Here is a 20,002-nt window from a genome sequence, read left to right as displayed (position 1 = left end):
GCCAAATTTGTGACAAATTTCCAAATATTCACTGGACTTGTCATCCTAGAGAATAATTTTTATTAAGCTCATTAATTCAAACAACTATAATTGAAATTTCACCATGATTCGAAAAATATTTTGGTATTCTGGTGCCTTTAAAAATTTTTCATGCAATGTGAAAAAAAAGGTGATGTAAACTATATTTTAAAATCACAAGATAAGAGTTATAAAAAATTTGGTACAATAATAAACATCTCATATATATTTTTTTAATTTTCTCATTTGTTAACAAAAAATACAAATTGATTTTGAACTAACAAGCTTTTTCTGTATATTCAATTCTCAATGGCGTACTATAATGCGGATATTCTTTACCGCATGGTTTGGTTTTCAAACGATTAAAGCGAGTACACAGCAAATTGTACTTTTGTTAAAACTAAAATCTGTTTTAAAAAAAGATCCAGTACATCATCGTGTGAATCTACCGTAACAGCTATACAACTGGTCCTCTCACTCTCTTTATCTGCTTTCTCGGCAAATATATACAAATATTTACACAGTTTCATTTCAACATTTGGTCACCAAACTAGAATTAAATAACTGACAAAGGATAGATTATACAGTCCAGCAATAAGCGACATCTTTGGTAATCTTATTATGTGTATTGTATTCCTCCACAGTGAATTAATCAATTCACGCTTTATGCCTTTTGTACCATCAAGTAAGAATAAAGGCTGTTCTAACGCCTCAAAATCGTGTCACCATCACGGACACTTAAATCATTTCAATTTCTTTATACGTAGTACCATGCAGCAACGCACACTTGCCATAATAGTATTGTTGACGCCTCGCCTTCAAAATTGCAATGAATGGAGTTGAATCAATGGTTGTTCGGTGCCAAAGTGATAAATATTCAATAACCTAAATGGATTATTCCTCTTATTGTACCGTTCCACACTAAAGGTTGGAAATCATGGCAATTTTTACATTTTAAACAGCGACTTAGTGCTATGTTGGAACCTTTCTCTTTTTGCTATGTCGGAACTCTTTCAAGTTGATAAAGCTTTCAAGTTGTAGTATTCTACTGTTGTATTCTTACTATGAGGCCTTTACCTTCTACTTTGCCTTGTAACATATTTACTTTGTTGCTTTTATTACTTTGTATTACTTTTTCTCCCCTCATAAAATGCTAAAGTTTTCTTTTCTTTATCGTAATCTTTAACTTTTCTTCTCTTTCTCATGCATCTTAAAGCATCTTCATTTCAAACTCTCTTAACCCGTGATATTTTGAACATTCTTCTATTTCTAATCTTCTTTGTGGTAGCTCGGATAAGACCATAAAAAATATGGAGCAGATTGAGGTTCAAGTCCCTGTTACTATTACTAAGGAGGTCACGCATTTTGAAGAAGGGGTTCCTCGCCATTTTTATCCCAAATTTTTTAGGAACGGTCCCACTTGTCATTGAGCTAACAATGCCAACAACTTAATAAATAAATTAAATTGATCTTCTGATCGTGTCATGTCACGTCCCCCTGACGTCGACCATCACTTGAGAGTGTGAACAGCGCCTCGACGGTCCTGATGCCTCTCCGATCTCATATATTCTGGAGCCAGGACATCTGTCTTCTGCCCACACCTCGTCAACCCTCTACATATTTTGCCTTTTATAATCATAAAAGGAAATTGATAGATAATTTTACATTTAGTAGATATGCATATGATCAAGAGAAGCTCATTTATACAAATAAAAAAGATGTTTCAATAATCGCAGTCGTTCAATTACGAATCAATGGCAACAATAGAAAAATATCAGAATTTGCAGCGATGGCCAGACAATCGGCCTTCTGAGGCTTCACAGCGCAGTAACCCCGAATGTTAGGTTATTGTCTCGGCTAGTCCTTGGATTCGGGGTCGAACCCCAAGGCCACGGTGTGGCGTGGCGGCGTGGCCCGCACGCTGAGCCGGGCGAGGGTCAGGTCCCCGGAGAGCAGCACGGCGCGCACGCCCGAGGGCGGCAGGCGGAAGCGGTACACGGCCACCAGGGCGTCGCGCAGCCACACCGAGTAGTGCTCCTCCTCGCAACTGATGCACAGCTCCAGCCAGGCGCCCGGCTCCAGCAGCGTCGTCTCCGCCCTCTCCTCGGCACCCCAACTGCCTGAACGCACAAATCTTTAGTGTCTTGTCTTCTGGCTTTATCCAAATATTAATCAAAATATTTTTTTTTGCTGTCCAGGCAATAAGAACTTAGTAAAATGTCTGGTATTATAAAATTTGCACAATTCCGTATTTTTTTAGATCAATAAATATAGAGATACGCACATATCAAGTATTCAATCAAGTGTTTATAGTCAGGATTTTGGCGCTGCCTTCCACATAAATTACAGAATAGGTTGCCATTTTTTTTTCAAAAACTTCAGGAGAAATGTTGTGATTTTTTACTCAAAGATTTATTTGTTACTACCCTAGAAACTCAGAGCCCAGGGCTTATCACCTTGCCTTTATGTAATTAACAATCGAGATAATAATGCTTAGTGCCCTATGCACCACTGAGTGCTAATAAGAATTATAAAAGTCTATGTATGTTTCATTAATTGATTCGGCAGTCACTTTGTGGTAAAATCTATCCATTTTTAATTAATGTTTTACTACATATTTCTTAAAATACGGTGTTTGAAAATAATGCGGGATGCATCAAAACACGTGTAATAGTAGATTTTAAGAAATAGTGGTATTTAATCAGTAAAACATTGATTAAAAATCTATGTTTGTTCTTTAGCTGTATGCGTTTGCTTGAAACAACCACAGTCGTTTAATAAATAAGAATAAAAATTTAAAATGGATAGATTTTACCACAAAGCAACTGCCGAATCAATCAATGAAATTTGTAATTTTACTGGAAAGTGCATAAAAACTGCGACTAGTACCTTTCTCCCAGGAGTTCATGATGATGAGGTGACGCCGCGCGGCCATGAAGCGCGGGTTGAAGTGCAGCGCGATGTCGGGGTGCGGCCACAGCTGCACGGCGGATTGCAGGTTCAGGTAGAAGGAGTGCGGCAGCAGGCGCACGCGCGCGGCCAGCACCAGCTGCTGGCCGCGCGCGAGCCCGCCGGGCAGCGCGGCCGCGTCTCGCGCGCCGAGCGGCTCCGCGTCCGCCCGCAGCGCCGGCGGGGGCGCGCGCCCCGAGGGGTAGGAGGCCGCGCTGCCCACGCGCACCTCGCGCACCGCCACGCCGCCGCCGCGCACCTCCACGCCGCACACGCGACGCACCGGCGTGCGGAACGGGTACTGGCAGAAGTGGCTGCCGTTTATCTGCAAATACTATACATTAAGAATAGTAGCTACAAAGACTAAGAGCGTGGTGTTCTCTCGGATCCCTGTGGGATGTAGCATGACTGCGAATGTCATCTTAGTAGAACAGGTGGAAAAGTTCAAATATCTGGTAGACCTGTGTGATCGAACGGATCCGAAATGTGAAGTGATGGGGCAAGTTAACAAGGCTGCAGTCATCTCAGGATGCCTGAAAAATTCTATGTAGAAAAACTAATGACATGAAGATTGGCAGCAAAATTTAAATATATAAAACTTGTGTGCGACCCATCATGACATATGGGATCGAATGCAGAGCGGACAACTTGGCATGATCAAGTGTAAACCAGTCAGGAGTCATAATAATTGAAAGGTGTGTATTAGGATATGCATATTAACGTGGAAAAGGCGAAGAATGTTTGCAAAGACAGAAAGGTGTGGCCTATTATTTTCTCTGCCTGTGCCTGCGGAAAGGGGTGTGATGGTTAGTTTGTTAGTTAGTTTCATTAACTAACAACTTAGTGCCGGTGATAAAACTGTAGAATTATTAAAATAAATGACAATATTCAAAACACAAAACTAAAACTGTTAATATTATCGACAAAAAAATGTGGCTTGCTCTTCTTCTGTTTGTGTCATGTCAGATCCCCCTGATGTTGACTATCACTTGAGAGTAATTGTCCTTGTCTTGGGCAGCTCTAAACAGCGCCTCGACGGTCCTGATCCCCGTTCCGTCTTCCGATCCGTCTTCTGTCCACACTTCGTCGACCCTCTATTTTGCCTTTTATGATTAGGTGCAATAGCTCGTACTCTCCTCTTAGCACATGCCCCAGATAGAACACCTTCCGGATCTTGATATCAGTCAGCAACTGTCTCCCTGCTTTTGCTCTTTGGAGCACTTTTCCGTTCTTGACCAAATCGTTCTCTGGAATGCGTAGCATTTTACGATGTAGCCACATTTGGAATACCTCTCATCGGTTCATCGGTTCATTGGTAGCTTGCTACTCCACAGTTTATTTATCCTTTTTATTTAAATAAAAAGGATAAATAAATTTATTTAAATAGGTATTCAACATATCTCTTACCACTCGGTAGGCCAGACATTCTGGCCCGTATGATTCTAGTAGGCAGCTCCGTGGGCCACAATGTCAGGCCCGGCGCAGGTATAAGTTTAATCATTGATTTCTCTATCACCCAAGTATATTCTTCCAAAAAATATTTCAGATAAATGCGGTTTATTATCGCAACATATTGAATTAACCAACTTTTCTTCAATAAAACTTTCCATTACTTAGATATAATCTAGGAAAAATAGGTTATCATTTTGGGTGATAGAATATTTGTCATACGCAAATATTTTTTGGGACAGTCAGTCGTTATTCTTCATTTATGATGAATATAAAAACGAATGGTCATACGAATTGTCAGACAGAGTGTCCCTAAATTAGGGAACAAAAATATTTATTTTAATGGTAGAAAAACGTCACATTTTTTTGATCAGAGTAGCTGATCAGTTATGAGAAAAAATGGTCAGAGTGGAAAAGGTTAAAATAAACAAAAATTTAACAATACATGACAAAAGTAAATACTTTTGTATTGTAAAAATAATGCACAGTATACTATGCAATACAGCGAGAAATATCATTTACAACATTTTGAGTGTGTCCAAATACTTGTTCACAAAATCTGAAGAGCTTTTTTACATCTCACCAATAGGTGTCTCTAGTGAAGTTGTAGTGATTCAAGAACAAGGTTTCTAAATTGGTTCATATATATAGAACTTCCAAGAATTTGAGTAGTGTGGTTGTCAATAATGGGTAGAATTGGTGAATGTTACACGTGTGTAACAGAACGTGATCTAGAAAGAAATGAAGAAGAAAAGAGATCACTTAAACCAGCCTATGACGGTCGTCAGCCCCGTAAATGCCCAGACTTCCATATTCCTCTTCATCTTTGATGAGATGTCAAAAAATAATATATATGATGAAAGTAAATACTTTTGTGTAGTATAAATAATGCACAGTATCCTATGCAATATAGCAAGAAATGGGCAACTTTTTTTACTGACTTGGATGAAGAAGGATTCGTCGGCGACGAAGATGTCGATGGTCAGGCTCTGGCCGCGCTGGATGGGGAAGGGCACGGGTGCGGCGGTGTCCTCGTCGCCCCAGCAGCCGCGCAGCTTGGAGTTGCGCACCACGTAGCGCTGGGACACGCGCGGGTTCAGGTGCAGCGCCACGTCCGCCTCCCCCCGCTCCTTCTCCTGAGCGCACACCAGGTTCACCGAGAACCTACACATTCACACTATTTACTTGACCACTGCCGCAATGTGCGGTAACAACATACAATCTATAAGATGAAACTCCAGATACAATTAACCCTCCCTAAACAAATACGAAGTCCGGCTCCGTAGTGTAATGGTCAACACGCTCAACTACCGTACTGGAGGTTCCATGTTCGATTCCCAGAGGGGGGTCAAATAAAAATATGTGTTTTTGCATAATTGGAGTGCGGATAAGGGTTTATTTACATTATGAAATAAATGCAGTGTTATATTGATCGTTTACACATGAAGGAAAGGTGATCAGCCCTCCGCTTCAGGTACCAGTCCAGGGTAATATTGAATAAATATTGTAAAATCAGTACTGGAGGAGTGTTTTCCGTCATTTCATCATCACTTCAAGACAAGTTTGTGAATGCAATTGAAAAAAACACATTACTTATGGGATGACCCAATACTTAACGTAAAGGAATGAAGGATATCGAAACATAGCATTTTCAATCATAGAAAAGCATAATAAGTCGATCCTGGATATAAGAGAGCTCTAGCCATAAATAATAGAGGGGACGATGGAGGGAATAAACGCCAGAGGACGCCCACGCCGCGAATATCTATGCGACTTATACGAAGTCATGGGCTGCTCGACGTATGAGGAGCTGAAGAGGGTTTCGGGAAATAGAAGGGAATGGCGAAGGAGATGTCATCTGTTGCTGCAGACCAATCCGCAGGATTGAGACCAGAAAGAGAGAGAGAGAGAGAGAGAGAGCTCTTATATCCATGCTTTATTTACAGAGGGGTAAAATAAAGGGACCCAACTCTCTTTTAAATAGGTTTCTCTCATCTTCAAGTCCCTTGTATTCAGGTTTGACTGTACTAATAATTATGGTAACAACTAATGAAATTAGATCCTTAACAAAAAAATACGTAAATTTAGAATTTTATTTTTAGTAACATTGTTAAGTAAAAAGTTTATGGTAAAACAAATCGGTAGTGTAAAGGCAAAGGGGTATATCTGTCAAACCAAATTTTACAGGAGCAAAATAATTTTTATTTTTATTTCTCAAAATAATATAGCAAAAACAAACTTGTGAAATTAAATAACTCATTTATTTTATATATTTTTATATTTACATATCTTAATAAAACTAAATAAGTATTGCATCTACAGCTATATTCATTTGCCACATTATGGAATATACTATTTTAGACATTTTGTGGAACAAACTAGACAGATATACCGCTTTGCCTTTACACTACCGAAATACAGCAGGACCTCTATAATCCCAACCCCCCACTTATCCGAATGCCGAATGTGTCTGAAGGAGTTTTCCGAAGCGGGATTCATCTACACCTTTAGCAATAGTTCTTGCATATATTTTATTTTAATGTGTTTTAATGTATACGATTTAAATTTTTTATAGTTTGTAATGTATGTATTAATTGAAATAAATAAATTGAATTTAATTGAATTTAATTGAATGCCCACTCGTCCCTTCCATGCTTCTCAAAAATGGAAATCCGTACTACCACTAACAACAATGGTGTCTACCTTAAATACATGCCTAGAATGGGCAGGCAAAGTGGATATTCCTGTGCCAGAGAAGATGCTTTTACGTAAATTACGAGACAAAGATTTTTACTTGTCATTAAATAAATCTCAACCAGCTATTTAAGTAGAGATTTATAAAATCGAAAAATACTTTATTGGATTTCTTTAAAAAAGTTTAATAAACACATTTAAAATTTCACAATACATATTTGTTTTATTTTACAAAAATACCCTACAGATTTTCTGTACTGTAATCCTAATGCTCCACTAGTCCGAACAGAGGGTAAATTTTGGGCGTTCGGATTATACAGATCCTGCTTTTTCTTTTAAAAAAATACTACACTATCATTCTCCATAAGTGGTAGTCGTGGGAATAGCTGACTTTTAGCCAATGACGCCAAACTACCTTTCACAGGAGGGAAGGACATCTCCTAATATAGAAACAACTTGACCAGGTCCCAGCTGACCCACGTCTCCCTTGTACGTGGCCTCCGAAGAGTCTAATTCATCCTAGAACAAATATAAATATATAAATATCGAGTACCACGTAATATATCTCTGCAAGTACATACTATACAAGTACGGCAAGATGTAATGTGTCTCAAACAAGTACTTCTATAAAGTATATCTGTGGAGTCAATTTTAAAGGCGATTTGGAAATTACCTATACTTTTTAGTGATTATACTTAAACTACGGAAATGCAAACCATTAAACTGAGGAGTTTTAATGGAGATTTTATTTGAAAAAAGGCCAGATTTTTTTTTTAATTCTGATAATGGAATAATGCATTACTGCAAGGCATTAATTTATAAAAATATATTCAAGTTCTTTTAATGATTTTTCTATGTTTGTATTAAATATTTAAAGCAAGAGAATTTTTTACTACTTTTAAAACTGATACATGAAGGTTTTCCATCTTGTATTTTTGGTCACACATCATAGTGATAGAAATCAGTCTGTCTTTGTCATATCGCTCACTCCTTTCAAGAACGTCATAAATCAAAAAACTTGATTTTTCAGGAGAACATTTTTAAAGTTTAAAAATACAATACAATGTATTAAAAATAAATATCAAGCCACTTATTGAACTTTTTACTGTGCAACGAATCTTTTTAGGTAAAACCTGACTGTTTTTTCTTCATTTGAAAAATATTTAGTATATTTTAAAAAAATAATTAAACAATACCTTTTCTTCAAAATGCAAAAACAAAATTTTCTGCTCTGTAGCGGGTAAATATTAAGTTGTAAATATGTTTCTTTTGCTGGGATAAAGTACATTTTCTGGACATTCTGAAAACATGCACGACTGAAAATTGACGACTTTTGATTTATGACGTTCTTGAAAGGAGTGAGCGATATATCATGTTGTGTTTATTATTATTTACGTTATTATTATTTACAATAAATCATGGCGGTTCAAGGACCTTTCTGTAATGTCTCCAGGTTGGCAATTCTCACCATACCCATGGTCTGAAAAATTTTGATATAGGGTTGCTAGGTTGCAATTATGACAATACCGGGCAATCCAGATATGCATTTGTGAAGACATTTGTATGTGTGTACCAGGCATAGCATACCTCAAAATAAACAGTTTACCCACAAAAATTCAGTTATCAAATCCTTGTGCTTGACAGGTTGTAATTACTAAGATTGACATCTTGATAATTTGTGTTTCCCTTATCTATGACAAAATTAACGATAAGGAAAAATCTTTTGAATGAAATTCAAACAAAATTTGTTAGTATTATATTAATAATAAAGTTTTATTGAAAAATAATAAGTGTTACTTAAGGAGGTAAATATTGTCGATATGACAACCTACATAAAATGCATCTTCCACTTTCTTCACCAGTTCATCTTCTGCTTCCATGATTTAACTATTTATATTTGTGAAAATACTGAAAATTGTCCACCAAATAATTGTTAATATTTACTTCGCAAAATTCTCAACTGATGACGCCACTATCAGCTATACTTTCAAATCTATTAAATAACTAGTCGCATGTGAAAGGAATCCAATACCATTGCATACATACAACTTATTATAAAAAATAATGCAATATGGATGCTCAAAAATGGCCAGAATTGTGAACGGTATACAAGTGTATAATAATAATAACAATAAAACCTTTACCCGCACCCCAATGGTGCATAGGGCACTGCGTCATATAAACGAAGTGTTATCTTGATCGTTTACACATGAAAGAAAGGTGATCAGCCCTCCGCTTCAGGCGCCAGTCCAGGGTAATATTGAATAAATATTACAGTGAAAAAATCACTTATATTTATTTTACCCCCCTTGGAAATCGAACCCGGGACCTCCAGAACGGTAGCCGAGCGTGACCATTACACCACGGAGGCGGACATAAACAATATTATACAAGTGTATAAAAAAAAGCGCAGGGCTGATCACCTTGCCTTCATGCAATTAACGATCAAGATAACACTGCGTTGCCACGATGCAGTGCCCTATGCACCATTGGGTGCGGATAAGGGTTAAAAAAAAAGAAAAAAAAAGAAAAAAGTATAAAGTGTATAAATTATACAAGTGTATAAAGTGATTCTTAAAGCCACTTTTAAAGACACTTTTGAATAATTTCAGTATTCAATAGTTTCTGTTCTAGTTTCATTGGGACGTGTGTTAATTTAATATTGGGAGTTAATAACGAGATACCCACTAACGAACTATCGCTCGGTCTTCCTACGCGAGCTATTCTAGGCGCGAGCCGCGCGATGACCGAACGTCTATTTATATGTAACATCTATCTCAGCATTTCTTCATTTGTATTATGCGAGTAGCTGCTACGCGTGCTCGAATATTTACAAATCAATCACCGTCTTTAGAATCCTATTTATATTTCATAAAATAATACAAATATATACACTGGATACGCCAGAAAAATTACAGAGAACGTCAGCACTGGATATAATAAATCACTGAATAAGTTCGTTAGATGACTGATAAACTTTCTTACTATCCGTATTCACAAGCCCTGTTTTTTCAATATTTAAATATTTAAAAATCTATGCAATCGAAAATAATTCAAATAATAGGTGACAGTATCTGTCAAGAAGCACGCTGTCCGCCATGAACACTGTTTTTAAAATTAAAATAAATGATATTTTTCAAGTAATTGTTTACTCTTTAACGAAAATTCTATAAAAAGAAAGACTTTCCAGTAAAAACCATTATTTTTCTAGTAAATTACCGTAGCTCCTCAGGTGCTGAAATCAATATAAACGCAGCCCATTTCGTTGGGTTTAATAAACTTTCCAGCAAAATGAATAGAATGAAGAAAAAAATGCTTTGTTTAATTTATCTTTGGTTTCATCCGTACAAGAAACGTCACAATGACAATTAGTTTTGTTATTAGTGTAAATTGTTTGTTTTTTTTTTATTATTTTTTATTACTGAATAAAGTAGATATATCATCGAATGAGAGATGCAATCATCTCTTTCAGACGGAATCGTGGTATTTTTTAGGCTGAAATCGTGCCGAATAATGAGAATTTAATATCACGAAGCACTCTGCGCGGACCTATTCAGTATACCTTAGGACCTTATTCAGTACCTACCGTCGTTAATAAACGACGGTAGGTACTGAATAAGGTAGATAACATAATATATCATCGAAAGAGAGACGCAATTATCTCTTTCTAAGGAAATAGTGGTAATTTTTCACATTGAAATCGTGCCGAAAAACGATAATTAAAAGTCACAAAGCACTCTGAGCGGTATGAGCGACGATAGGTATTGAATAAGGAAGTTATATATTATCGAATGAGAGATGTAATCATCTCTTTCAGAGGAAATAATGGTATTTTATACGCTGAAACATTTCGGGTACATACCCGAAAAAATCAAATAAAATCACAAAGCACTTTGCGCGGTATGAGTGACGGTAGGTAGTCAATAAAGTAGATATATCATCGAATGAGAGATGCAATCATCTCTTTCAGAGGGAATGATGGTACGTTTTAGGTTGAAGTCGTGCCTAAAAACGGGAATTAAAAATCACAAAGCACTCTGCGCGGTATAAGAGCCGGTAAGTACTGAAGTTTACCGGTGAGATCGCGAGTTGGTGACACGTGGATCCCAGATAGATCACCCGTCGCAAGTCGGAAACACCCCTCTGCTGACAAAATTAAAAATAAATCATTCTCCTTACTCCATTCAGAGTCAACAGACGGTTTTATAATGAGCCCTGTCGCTGAATAGCGGTATTATCTTTAGATTTTTATGTATCTCGCCCGCTCACTGATTACGATTGTTAAAACGTCTTAGAAACGTTTAGACGCTCGATTGCGAAATTTACAACGCGGGTTCGATCCTGCTAACCGCAAAATGGATTCAATATAGATTTATTAGGGTGATACCTGCCATACTAGTGATTTTACTTAAACAATATATATTTTTTTTATTGTTTTTTTTAGGGGTCACACGCTTTTGCCATACTTTTTTATATGTTTAATGATCGCACCGTTAACATTTTTTGAGTTGATTGACAGTAGGTGTTGGACATTCAGCGGGAAGGACAAACCCTCCGACTGAATGTCCTGAATGAACTCGAGGTTAGGGAGTAAGGGGCAGTTGAAAAATATGTGGTCAGCAGTCTCATCCTCCTCTCCACACGCGCACAACGAACAAGTTAGAATGTTAATCTTTTTGAGGTGGGATGCAAGTAAGGAGGTACCATATATACAGACAATGAGTTTACGAAATAGAATAGTACCTATGTACTAACTAACGTCAATACGCGCACATACGTAAATGTAAATTTATTATGATTATAAATACGTAAGTTGATAAAAACAATGAGAAAAAAACTTACATAAAATAATACTACATATTGTTACAATGAAAATAAGCCTCGCATCTTCATTTTAAACGCAGAACCGTTTTGATTTGAAAAAAAATTACTACAATGATACAAAAGTCAACAACAACAAAAAAATTGTTATGCAATATCATCTCTAAGTATAAATAAAAACGTAAATTTAAAAAAAAAACACTTGTTTTTTTACCAGTAGAGTATTATATTTTGTTACGACTAGTTTCGGAAGGTACAGATGCTTCCATCTACACTATAGATTCTACAGGTATAAATAAAAACTAGGCGTAACACAATATACGTAATACTCGGGTGCTAAAAAACAAGAGTTTTATTTGTAATTTAATCTTGTCATACCACAAAGTCAATACCGAACAATAAATAGCATTATAAAAATGTAAAAAAAACATTTAGCCATTTGCAAAAATTATAACATCTTCCGATAGGATGATTAATTTTGCGCCACCTGTACAACAACACAAGAAACAATAAAAAAAATTAATTTATAATTACAATATGGGCCTGATATTAAATAAAAACTATAAAATATATTGTACATAATATAACATCACTCGTTATAACCATTTTATTCGACCATCTAAAACAGGCGTCCTTCAAACCCTCATCCGCACCCGATGATGCATAGGGCACTGCATCATATAAACGAAGTGCTGTCTTGATCGTTAACACATGAAGGAAAGGTGATCAGCCCTCCGCTTCAGGTGCCAGTCCAGGGTAATATTGAATAAATATTAGAGTGAAAAAATCACCTATATTTAATTGACCCCCCCCCCCTGGGAATCGAACCCGGGACCTCCAGTACGTAGCCGAGAGTGCTGACCATTACACTACGGAGGCGGACAGATACAGGTGTAATGTGCAGTAAATATGAATGCTTAAACCAAACATCGATTTAGTTATCGATTTCAAAACAATGCAATGGCGTCATTGTAACGAATTGGTATGCAGTTCGTGTGTGATAGAGTCTGCGAATATCTAAAGCCATCCAACATTCTGAGGCCGTCTAACATTCTGAGGCCATCTAACATATCGCTCACTCCTTTCAAGAACGTCATAAATCAAAAAACTAGATTTTTCACGAGAACGTTTTTAAAGTTTCAAAATATAATACAATGTATTAAAAATAAATTACTAGCCACTTATTGAACTTTTAACTGTGCAACAGATCTTTTTAGGTAAAACCTGAAGGTTTTTTCTCCATTTGAAAAATATTAAGTATATTTAAAAAATTACAATTTCTTCAAAATGCAAAAACAACACTTTCTGCCCTGTAGCGGGTAAATATTAAGTTAAAAATATGTCTCTCTTGCTGGGATATACTTAGTACATTTTCTGGGCATTCCGAAAACATGCACAACTGAAAATTGTCGACGTTCTTGAAAGGAGTGAGCGATATCTGGATGGTCAGCCTTTATCTACCACCACAAGAAGACAACACACGGGGACTAGAGGAAGAACAAAAGGAAAAAGAAGGTCTGATGTTACAATAGGAATGAAATAGTAAAGAGTTCACTACAGCCATACAAAGAGAAGAGTTCTAGTACTGTTCTGTGACCTTTCTAGGGCTAAAAATGTTATTCGAGCAATGGGGGTCGGAAGAGCAATGATCTGCAAAGGCAGGGGTAGCCAACTCGTGGCGCATGCGCCAAACGTAGCGCATAAGATGATTAGAAATTACAAGTGACGCATTGCATCCTTGCGCCCGCTTATGGGACAATACGACGAGGACAACCTCTTCAATGGATCATTTACAGACTGGAGGAATATCTAATTTAACATACTCAACCTTTAAAAGGATTGTATTACACTCGTTTTGTGTTTATAACAGCCGATATAATAAATATTTTCTGTAAATATGAACCAATTTAGAAACCTTGTTCTTGAATCACTAGAACTTCACCAGAGACATCTATTGGTGAGATGTCTCTAGTGAAGTTCTAGTGATTCAAGAACAAGGTTTTTAATTGGTTCATATATACAGAACATCCAAGTATTTGAGTAGTGTGGTTGTCAACAATGGGTAGAATTGGTGAATGTTACACGTGTGTAAAGTGATCACTTAAACCAGCCTATGACGGTCGTCAGCCCCGTAAATGCCCAGACTTCCATATTCTTCTTCATCGTTGATAGATGCAAAAAATAATATGAAAATAACTCCTGTAATTGGAGGTAATCCAGATTTTGTGAACAAGTATTTGGACACACTCAAAATGTTGCAAATAAATTGTCTGGTCAAATTATAAGCTTAAATAATAAAAATGAAAATGGTATTTTCTGGCGTTTCTCATGTGTGTGATTATAATCCAGGATTAAGACCTCACATACTAATAAATATTTTCAATTCATCATTTTGTTGAGGAAAATTCGCCTTCGTAAATACGTTGTTTTCGTAAGTTGGTATTGAATGACGTCACAAAAACAAACTTTTTTTAATATGGGTAACATTGCTAAATTATTGGCGGTTCTGTTTGTTGATGTCTATGTTCTACCATTCATCTTCATCTGTTTTGAGATATAAAAAAATAAAATATCATATTGATATTAATTTTATAATAAAGACATAATAAATCAAAAATTATCACAGACGAATTAAGACATTTGCCTCCTTTCGTACGCCTGCGCTATATATTATGTAAAATTTTACTAAATAATTTATAATTACCATTAATACGCCGCAACAACTTCTAACTATGAAATACTATAATATTTAATGAACAATATTTGCAAAAAGATTATATTATTACGACAAAATAAAATATATTTGTGACAATATTAAATTTTCCGATGTGGGTATTTCTTTCTTCATTAAAAATAGTTGAAATCAATACATTATTTAATAATAAAACTGCATCTAAAAAGTTTTTCTCACCTTTATTTTATTAGACCGGCGACAAAATTTCGTCGTTACCGATATCATCAGACTGGGGATATCGGTAACGACGAAAGTCGATCGCAAATAAAATAAAATGGTTTGATGATGTAAGTAAAAGAACTCAGGTCAATGACATTACCGACATATGGGAAAGGAAATGAAGAAGGAATACTGGGCAACGTGGGGAGGAAAGGCAGAATAATAATTGGACAATTCAGGTGTATAAAAACGAAAGAACCCTTTATTCGGCAACGTTATCCATGACTGCGCCACTCATGGCATACAGAATAACTAACAAATAATTTATTTATTGTTTCTTCATTCACTTTGTGGTAAGACATATTTAATTATAAATAAAACATTTGTTTTTTAACACTTGAGAATTATATTGCAACGACTAGTTTCGGAAGCTACAGATGCTTCCATCTACGGGTTTAAATATAAATTGTTTATAAGTGGTAAAAAAAGTGTTTTATTTACAATTTCAGAAATAATTTACTAAACAACATTTGTAAAATGTGCTTTAGGCATGGAAAACTCCAGAAATGACATATTTTTGTAATTTTTAAATTGTATATATGTATACAGAGTCGCAAAATTGTATAATGTATAACGGTTCGAAAATGTATGATGAGATGCCTAAATGTATGAAGAATGAAAAGAGTCTGAAATAATTTTAAAATAAATGTTTTGTTTACTGTAAGAATATGTGAATATATATGACTTGACTTAAATTAAGTGTAAAAAATAGTTTGTATTGAATGTAATATAAGCTAAATAAAGAAATAATAAAAAATAAAATATGGATATCATATTAATATGAAAAAATAATAGCACTGATGACTAAGTAACTCGTTCTCCTACAAGCTTGTATATGTCACACTATGGTAATATGTACGAGTCCCTTTAGAAAAGGTATAGGTAGGTATATAATGTTATAATTGTTACGAGTATACGAGATACAGTAATGAGTGTATGTCATTTAATAAAACCGCCTTACGTTTTCATCTTTCACTACGAGCATCTCAGTCTCCTCGGAGCCCTTCTTCTTCCTGAAGCAACACACGCTGTAACCATGGCAACACTCCTCCTCCGGGCTGGCGGTCACGGCCGACGGGACCATCCTGACGCACTACCCGCTACTATCCGAGAACCGGCTCCTACTGTCGCGGTCGCGCCCGTCCATCCGAGGTCCTAGGGAAATTCGGAATGGGTGCGGCGCGCAGAGGAAAACGCCGACTTTTCTCGGAACACTATCGGTATCTGTTGTTATGCGACACTCCGTGCATCAGCGCCGACACACTAAACATCCTAGATATCATACTTGGCAACGCCGATAAATAATATCGTTCCGCAATCTTGGAGTGTTTACTTGGCGGGACGCGGGCGGGGCGGAGACATGGAAAACGGAAACGAAAAACAACATGGACGCGTCCTTGCTGTAGAGGTGGGTGGGAACCGGACACTCGGAAGATCCGTATCACTTCAGGGATCCGTTCACTAAGACCGGATCAATTTGAAGTTGGATCTTTCGTACACCAGCAGATTGCCTACAGCAGTAGATTGCCTCCTCGTCTCTTCACTAATCATACTTATTATCTTTCAGCTTCGATTAAGTTAAAAATAATAGTAATATGAGACAAGTATAAAGATATATTTTAAATAATTTATTACTTATCAGCATGTTTTATAATATATTCTTAAAAAATGACATGCAACATACTTAAATAGTTAAGTGAAAAACTTGAAATATTTAACTTCCGTTTAGTGTTTTTTCCCCTTAGATTTCACGTAGGGTTTTTAGATCGCCATTTTCTCTACAATGGTGTTTGCTGTGTTTTTCTGTCAACTCAGTGCTTTAAACATTAACTTCAATCTTTAAATGAAGCCGATGAGGACAAAGCAATTACTTTTAAACTAAAACTGCCGTTTTACCAGGAACATTAAAATGTAGAATCAGTAAAAAAGGATATTTCGCTGGACAAATCGCATCGGCGAGGGGGCAGAGTTTAAATTACAAATTTTATCGACAACAGCAGACAACAAAAATAAAAGGTCCCTGGTAAACTTTGCCATTATGAATCCTTTACTGTCTTCCTCAAAAATTTCCTGGTGATTTCTAATTACTAATTTTTTAGGCAAAAATTAGTATTCTTGGTGAATGCCTTGTGGTCTGTTTTTTTTTTTATCGTCAATCACTTAGCCAGAGAACGGATCAACGTTGAATACTCAAATAATAAATAGATCATTATGATTCGGTCGTTCACGAATGACCCACCTCTAACTTGCAGACGAATTCGCATTCTCGAGATTTTTTGGAATTAGATCTATCTTTATCTTTCCAATGCGAACTAACGTAGATAGAAAGAGACAAAGCAAAGATGCGCCGTTAAAACATGAAAATTTTCGGAAAATTTGGGAAAGAGATGGAACGTATTTCATAGAGCGCCATCCTTATACTTTTCTTATAGAAGTGTGAATTACGTTGCTTTGAATTCGAGTTTTGTATGTCAAAGCTTGCGATCTAGTATTCTATTGAAGCAATATGGCCGAGTTTCTGCAGCTGACTTTCGAATTAATTCTACACAATAATATTGTCAACTACGATATTTGATTTAATCCAGACGATTTATCATGTATAATTTCTTCTAAACGTGGAGAGCTATTTTAAAATTGTCATTGTGAACAAAGTTCAGAATCGATATTCCATCGATTATTATTTTAGGTGAAATCACAAAAGTAAAATCTTCTTTATAAATATAATTATAGAAAATAATAAACTGTATGAAACTGTTTTTTTCTTTTGGACCTTCAAAATTATATTATTATAGTTGAGAGGTCAAATAAATCAATTGAAAATTTGACGTTTGTAGTGGTGACGAACCACGTGCGTTTTTAACTATTTTCACACTGACAGATGTTTGTTTATAGGATTATATTATGAAATACTCACTTGTTCTACCTCTTCCCAAGCTTCCCACGCCGGATCGATATTTTCTTCCAGAGTCATGTTGCTTCATTAAAGCCACAAAGCCATTAAATATCACTCACTTACACTTAAAGTTTAATTTGGTAACACAAGGATGTCGACGCGGTATTGTGAATATTACGCATTCACTTGTTTTACATTTCAAAACAATGCAACATTAATTCGCCCTTTATTGAAATATAATATATTTCATTACACACATTAATGAAGATGTTAATTGGTAGTAAACAAACGCAAACAGTGATTCCCGTCCGGTGAGCTGTCACCCAATTAGTCTGCGCCGTCAACTCGCTTGTCACGAGTTCGTGATATAACGGTATGCGCTCTAAAAGACGAAGATATTTAGAATTACTTCATGTCTCCGTACATAAGGTACTCGAGATCTCATTATGTAATATATACACCAGAGTACTATAATATACATACTACATATTTTATAGCATGTTAGATAATACGTATACACGTCCTAAAAAAATAATTAATAAGGCGTACCTGTTACGTTTTTTGTGATTCAACTCTTTTTTTATTAATATTATAGATCTACTTTCTTTTATCCACTTTCTACAATCCACATCGTAGATCTGATAGTAAAGAAGTCCATCCATTATATTTTCAAAATAAATTTCAGCAAAAGGTTGAGCACATGAGTTTTATAATTTTTTTTCTAAAATAATGTATTTTTGCTTATAAATATTTTGCCTGTAAACCGATAAATTAAAAACGATATTGAATTACAATATTTCTTTACTCTACAAAATGCATAGAAAAAAATGTTAATTTGTGTCGGAGTGGAGCACTGAACCATCATTCTCAGATCTGAAATGATTCCACTACCTAATAAAATAAACATAAAAGCTATAAGTTTGTGGAATTGTTTAATTGGCTTTATTTTTATTAATGTAACTATTTAAGTAAATGTAATGTAATGTCTATTATTTTTTATTATATACTTTTTTTAAATGTAAAGCTGTACATTTCCCAAACAAATAAAATAAAATTTAAATTTAAAAAAAATTCAAACCAGAAACATTGATCCAGCAGGATTACCATACGATGATAATTGAATTATAAATAAAATAAAATCTCATCCCCGTGAAACTTATTTTAGCTTTTAGAATTTCTTAATCTATAACACAAAATATTTAGATTATTCCAATGAATATATCACAAATTTTGTTGATTTTTTTTTTGTGAAAACATTGATCTCTCCAATTCTCACTATAAAAAATATCAAATATATGTGGCTATCCAGCATCTGAATTATAGTTTGTCAAATTAACATATGGCTAGAGAATACTTACTAGTGTTATCTGGTAAAACTTTTATTCAGAGATAGTAATGTAAGCGACGTGTGCCAGAATGAGTGGTCTTTATTTTTCCACCTTGGAATACTTTATAACAAGAAACTTGTGCATAATTGGTACAAGTTATGATATTCTATTATATAAGAGAATACATTTATATATACATATATGTATATATATATATATATTCTCTTTTTTTAAAATAAAAGTTTGTTTCTTCAAAGATCTGTTCCATTTTATAAAATTTCTTCATAGATGTATTCAACGTAGAATTTTCCTTTTTTCCAAACAGTACTACAATAACCTTTGTTCTTATTTTTCCTTTTAGTACATTCTTCTAAACCTTATCTGCACCAAATGGTGCATATGCAACTGCATCATATTGACAGTGTTATCTTGATCGTTACTTACATGAAGGCAAGGTGATCACTCCTGCGTTTCAGGGACCAGTCCAGGATAATATTAAATAAATATTAGTGTGCAAAATCACTAATATTTATTTTCACCCCTCCCCCACTGGGAATCAAACCCGTGATCTCCAGCACGTTAGCTAAACACGCTAACCGTTACACCATGGAGGCAGACCTCCATGAGAGGCATTTAGTACATTAATATTAAATGACATTAATTATTTAGTACATTAATATTACTTTGTGGCCGCTTGGATGGTTGGCTCCAATACAAAACGCTCGGTAACAAATTGAGCACATGTTCACCAGGGTGGTTATAAATGTACATGTTGTAACTAATTAGAGCAGGGGCTCCCAATCTTTTCAGCCCGCGGCGCACTTACAAGTTTAGTATTTTGTCACTGCGCCCTACTTTAGTAAGCTATTTGGTAAATATATATATATATATATATAT

General features: G+C 35.5%; 1 protein-coding gene across 4 annotated transcripts; it reads right to left on the bottom strand.

The window, feature by feature from the left end:
• Positions 1-1,140: 1,140 nt before the first annotated feature.
• On the bottom strand, positions 1,141-18,150 carry LOC148306171 (32 kDa beta-galactoside-binding lectin-like). Of its 4 annotated transcripts, none has more exons than XM_088265520.1 (5): positions 17,799-18,150; positions 7,526-7,629; positions 5,358-5,580; positions 2,908-3,292; positions 1,141-2,138 (listed from the first exon to the last, which is right to left on the bottom strand). In XM_088265520.1, exons 1-5 carry the CDS (start codon positions 17,853-17,855, stop codon positions 1,876-1,878), a joined length of 1,032 nt encoding a protein of 343 aa, XP_088121646.1. In that variant the 5' UTR covers positions 17,856-18,150; the 3' UTR covers positions 1,141-1,875. The 4 variants fall into 4 exon arrangements, with proteins under 4 accessions (XP_088121646.1, XP_088121647.1, XP_088121645.1 ...); XM_088265521.1 differs by having other exon boundaries at positions 5,358-5,593; positions 17,799-18,131; XM_088265519.1 differs by lacking the exon at positions 17,799-18,150 and adding an exon at positions 15,846-16,190.
• Between the last annotated feature and the right edge of the window lie 1,852 nt (positions 18,151-20,002).

This window comes from Brachycentrus maculatus, unplaced genomic scaffold (genome assembly GCF_059751285.1).
Source record: "Brachycentrus maculatus isolate JH-2025_06_01 unplaced genomic scaffold, ASM5975128v1 h1tg000247l, whole genome shotgun sequence".
NCBI lineage: Eukaryota > Metazoa > Arthropoda > Insecta > Trichoptera > Brachycentridae > Brachycentrus > Brachycentrus maculatus.
The sequence above is the reverse complement of the archived record's forward strand: the minus strand, read 5'-3'. Positions and strand labels throughout refer to the sequence as shown.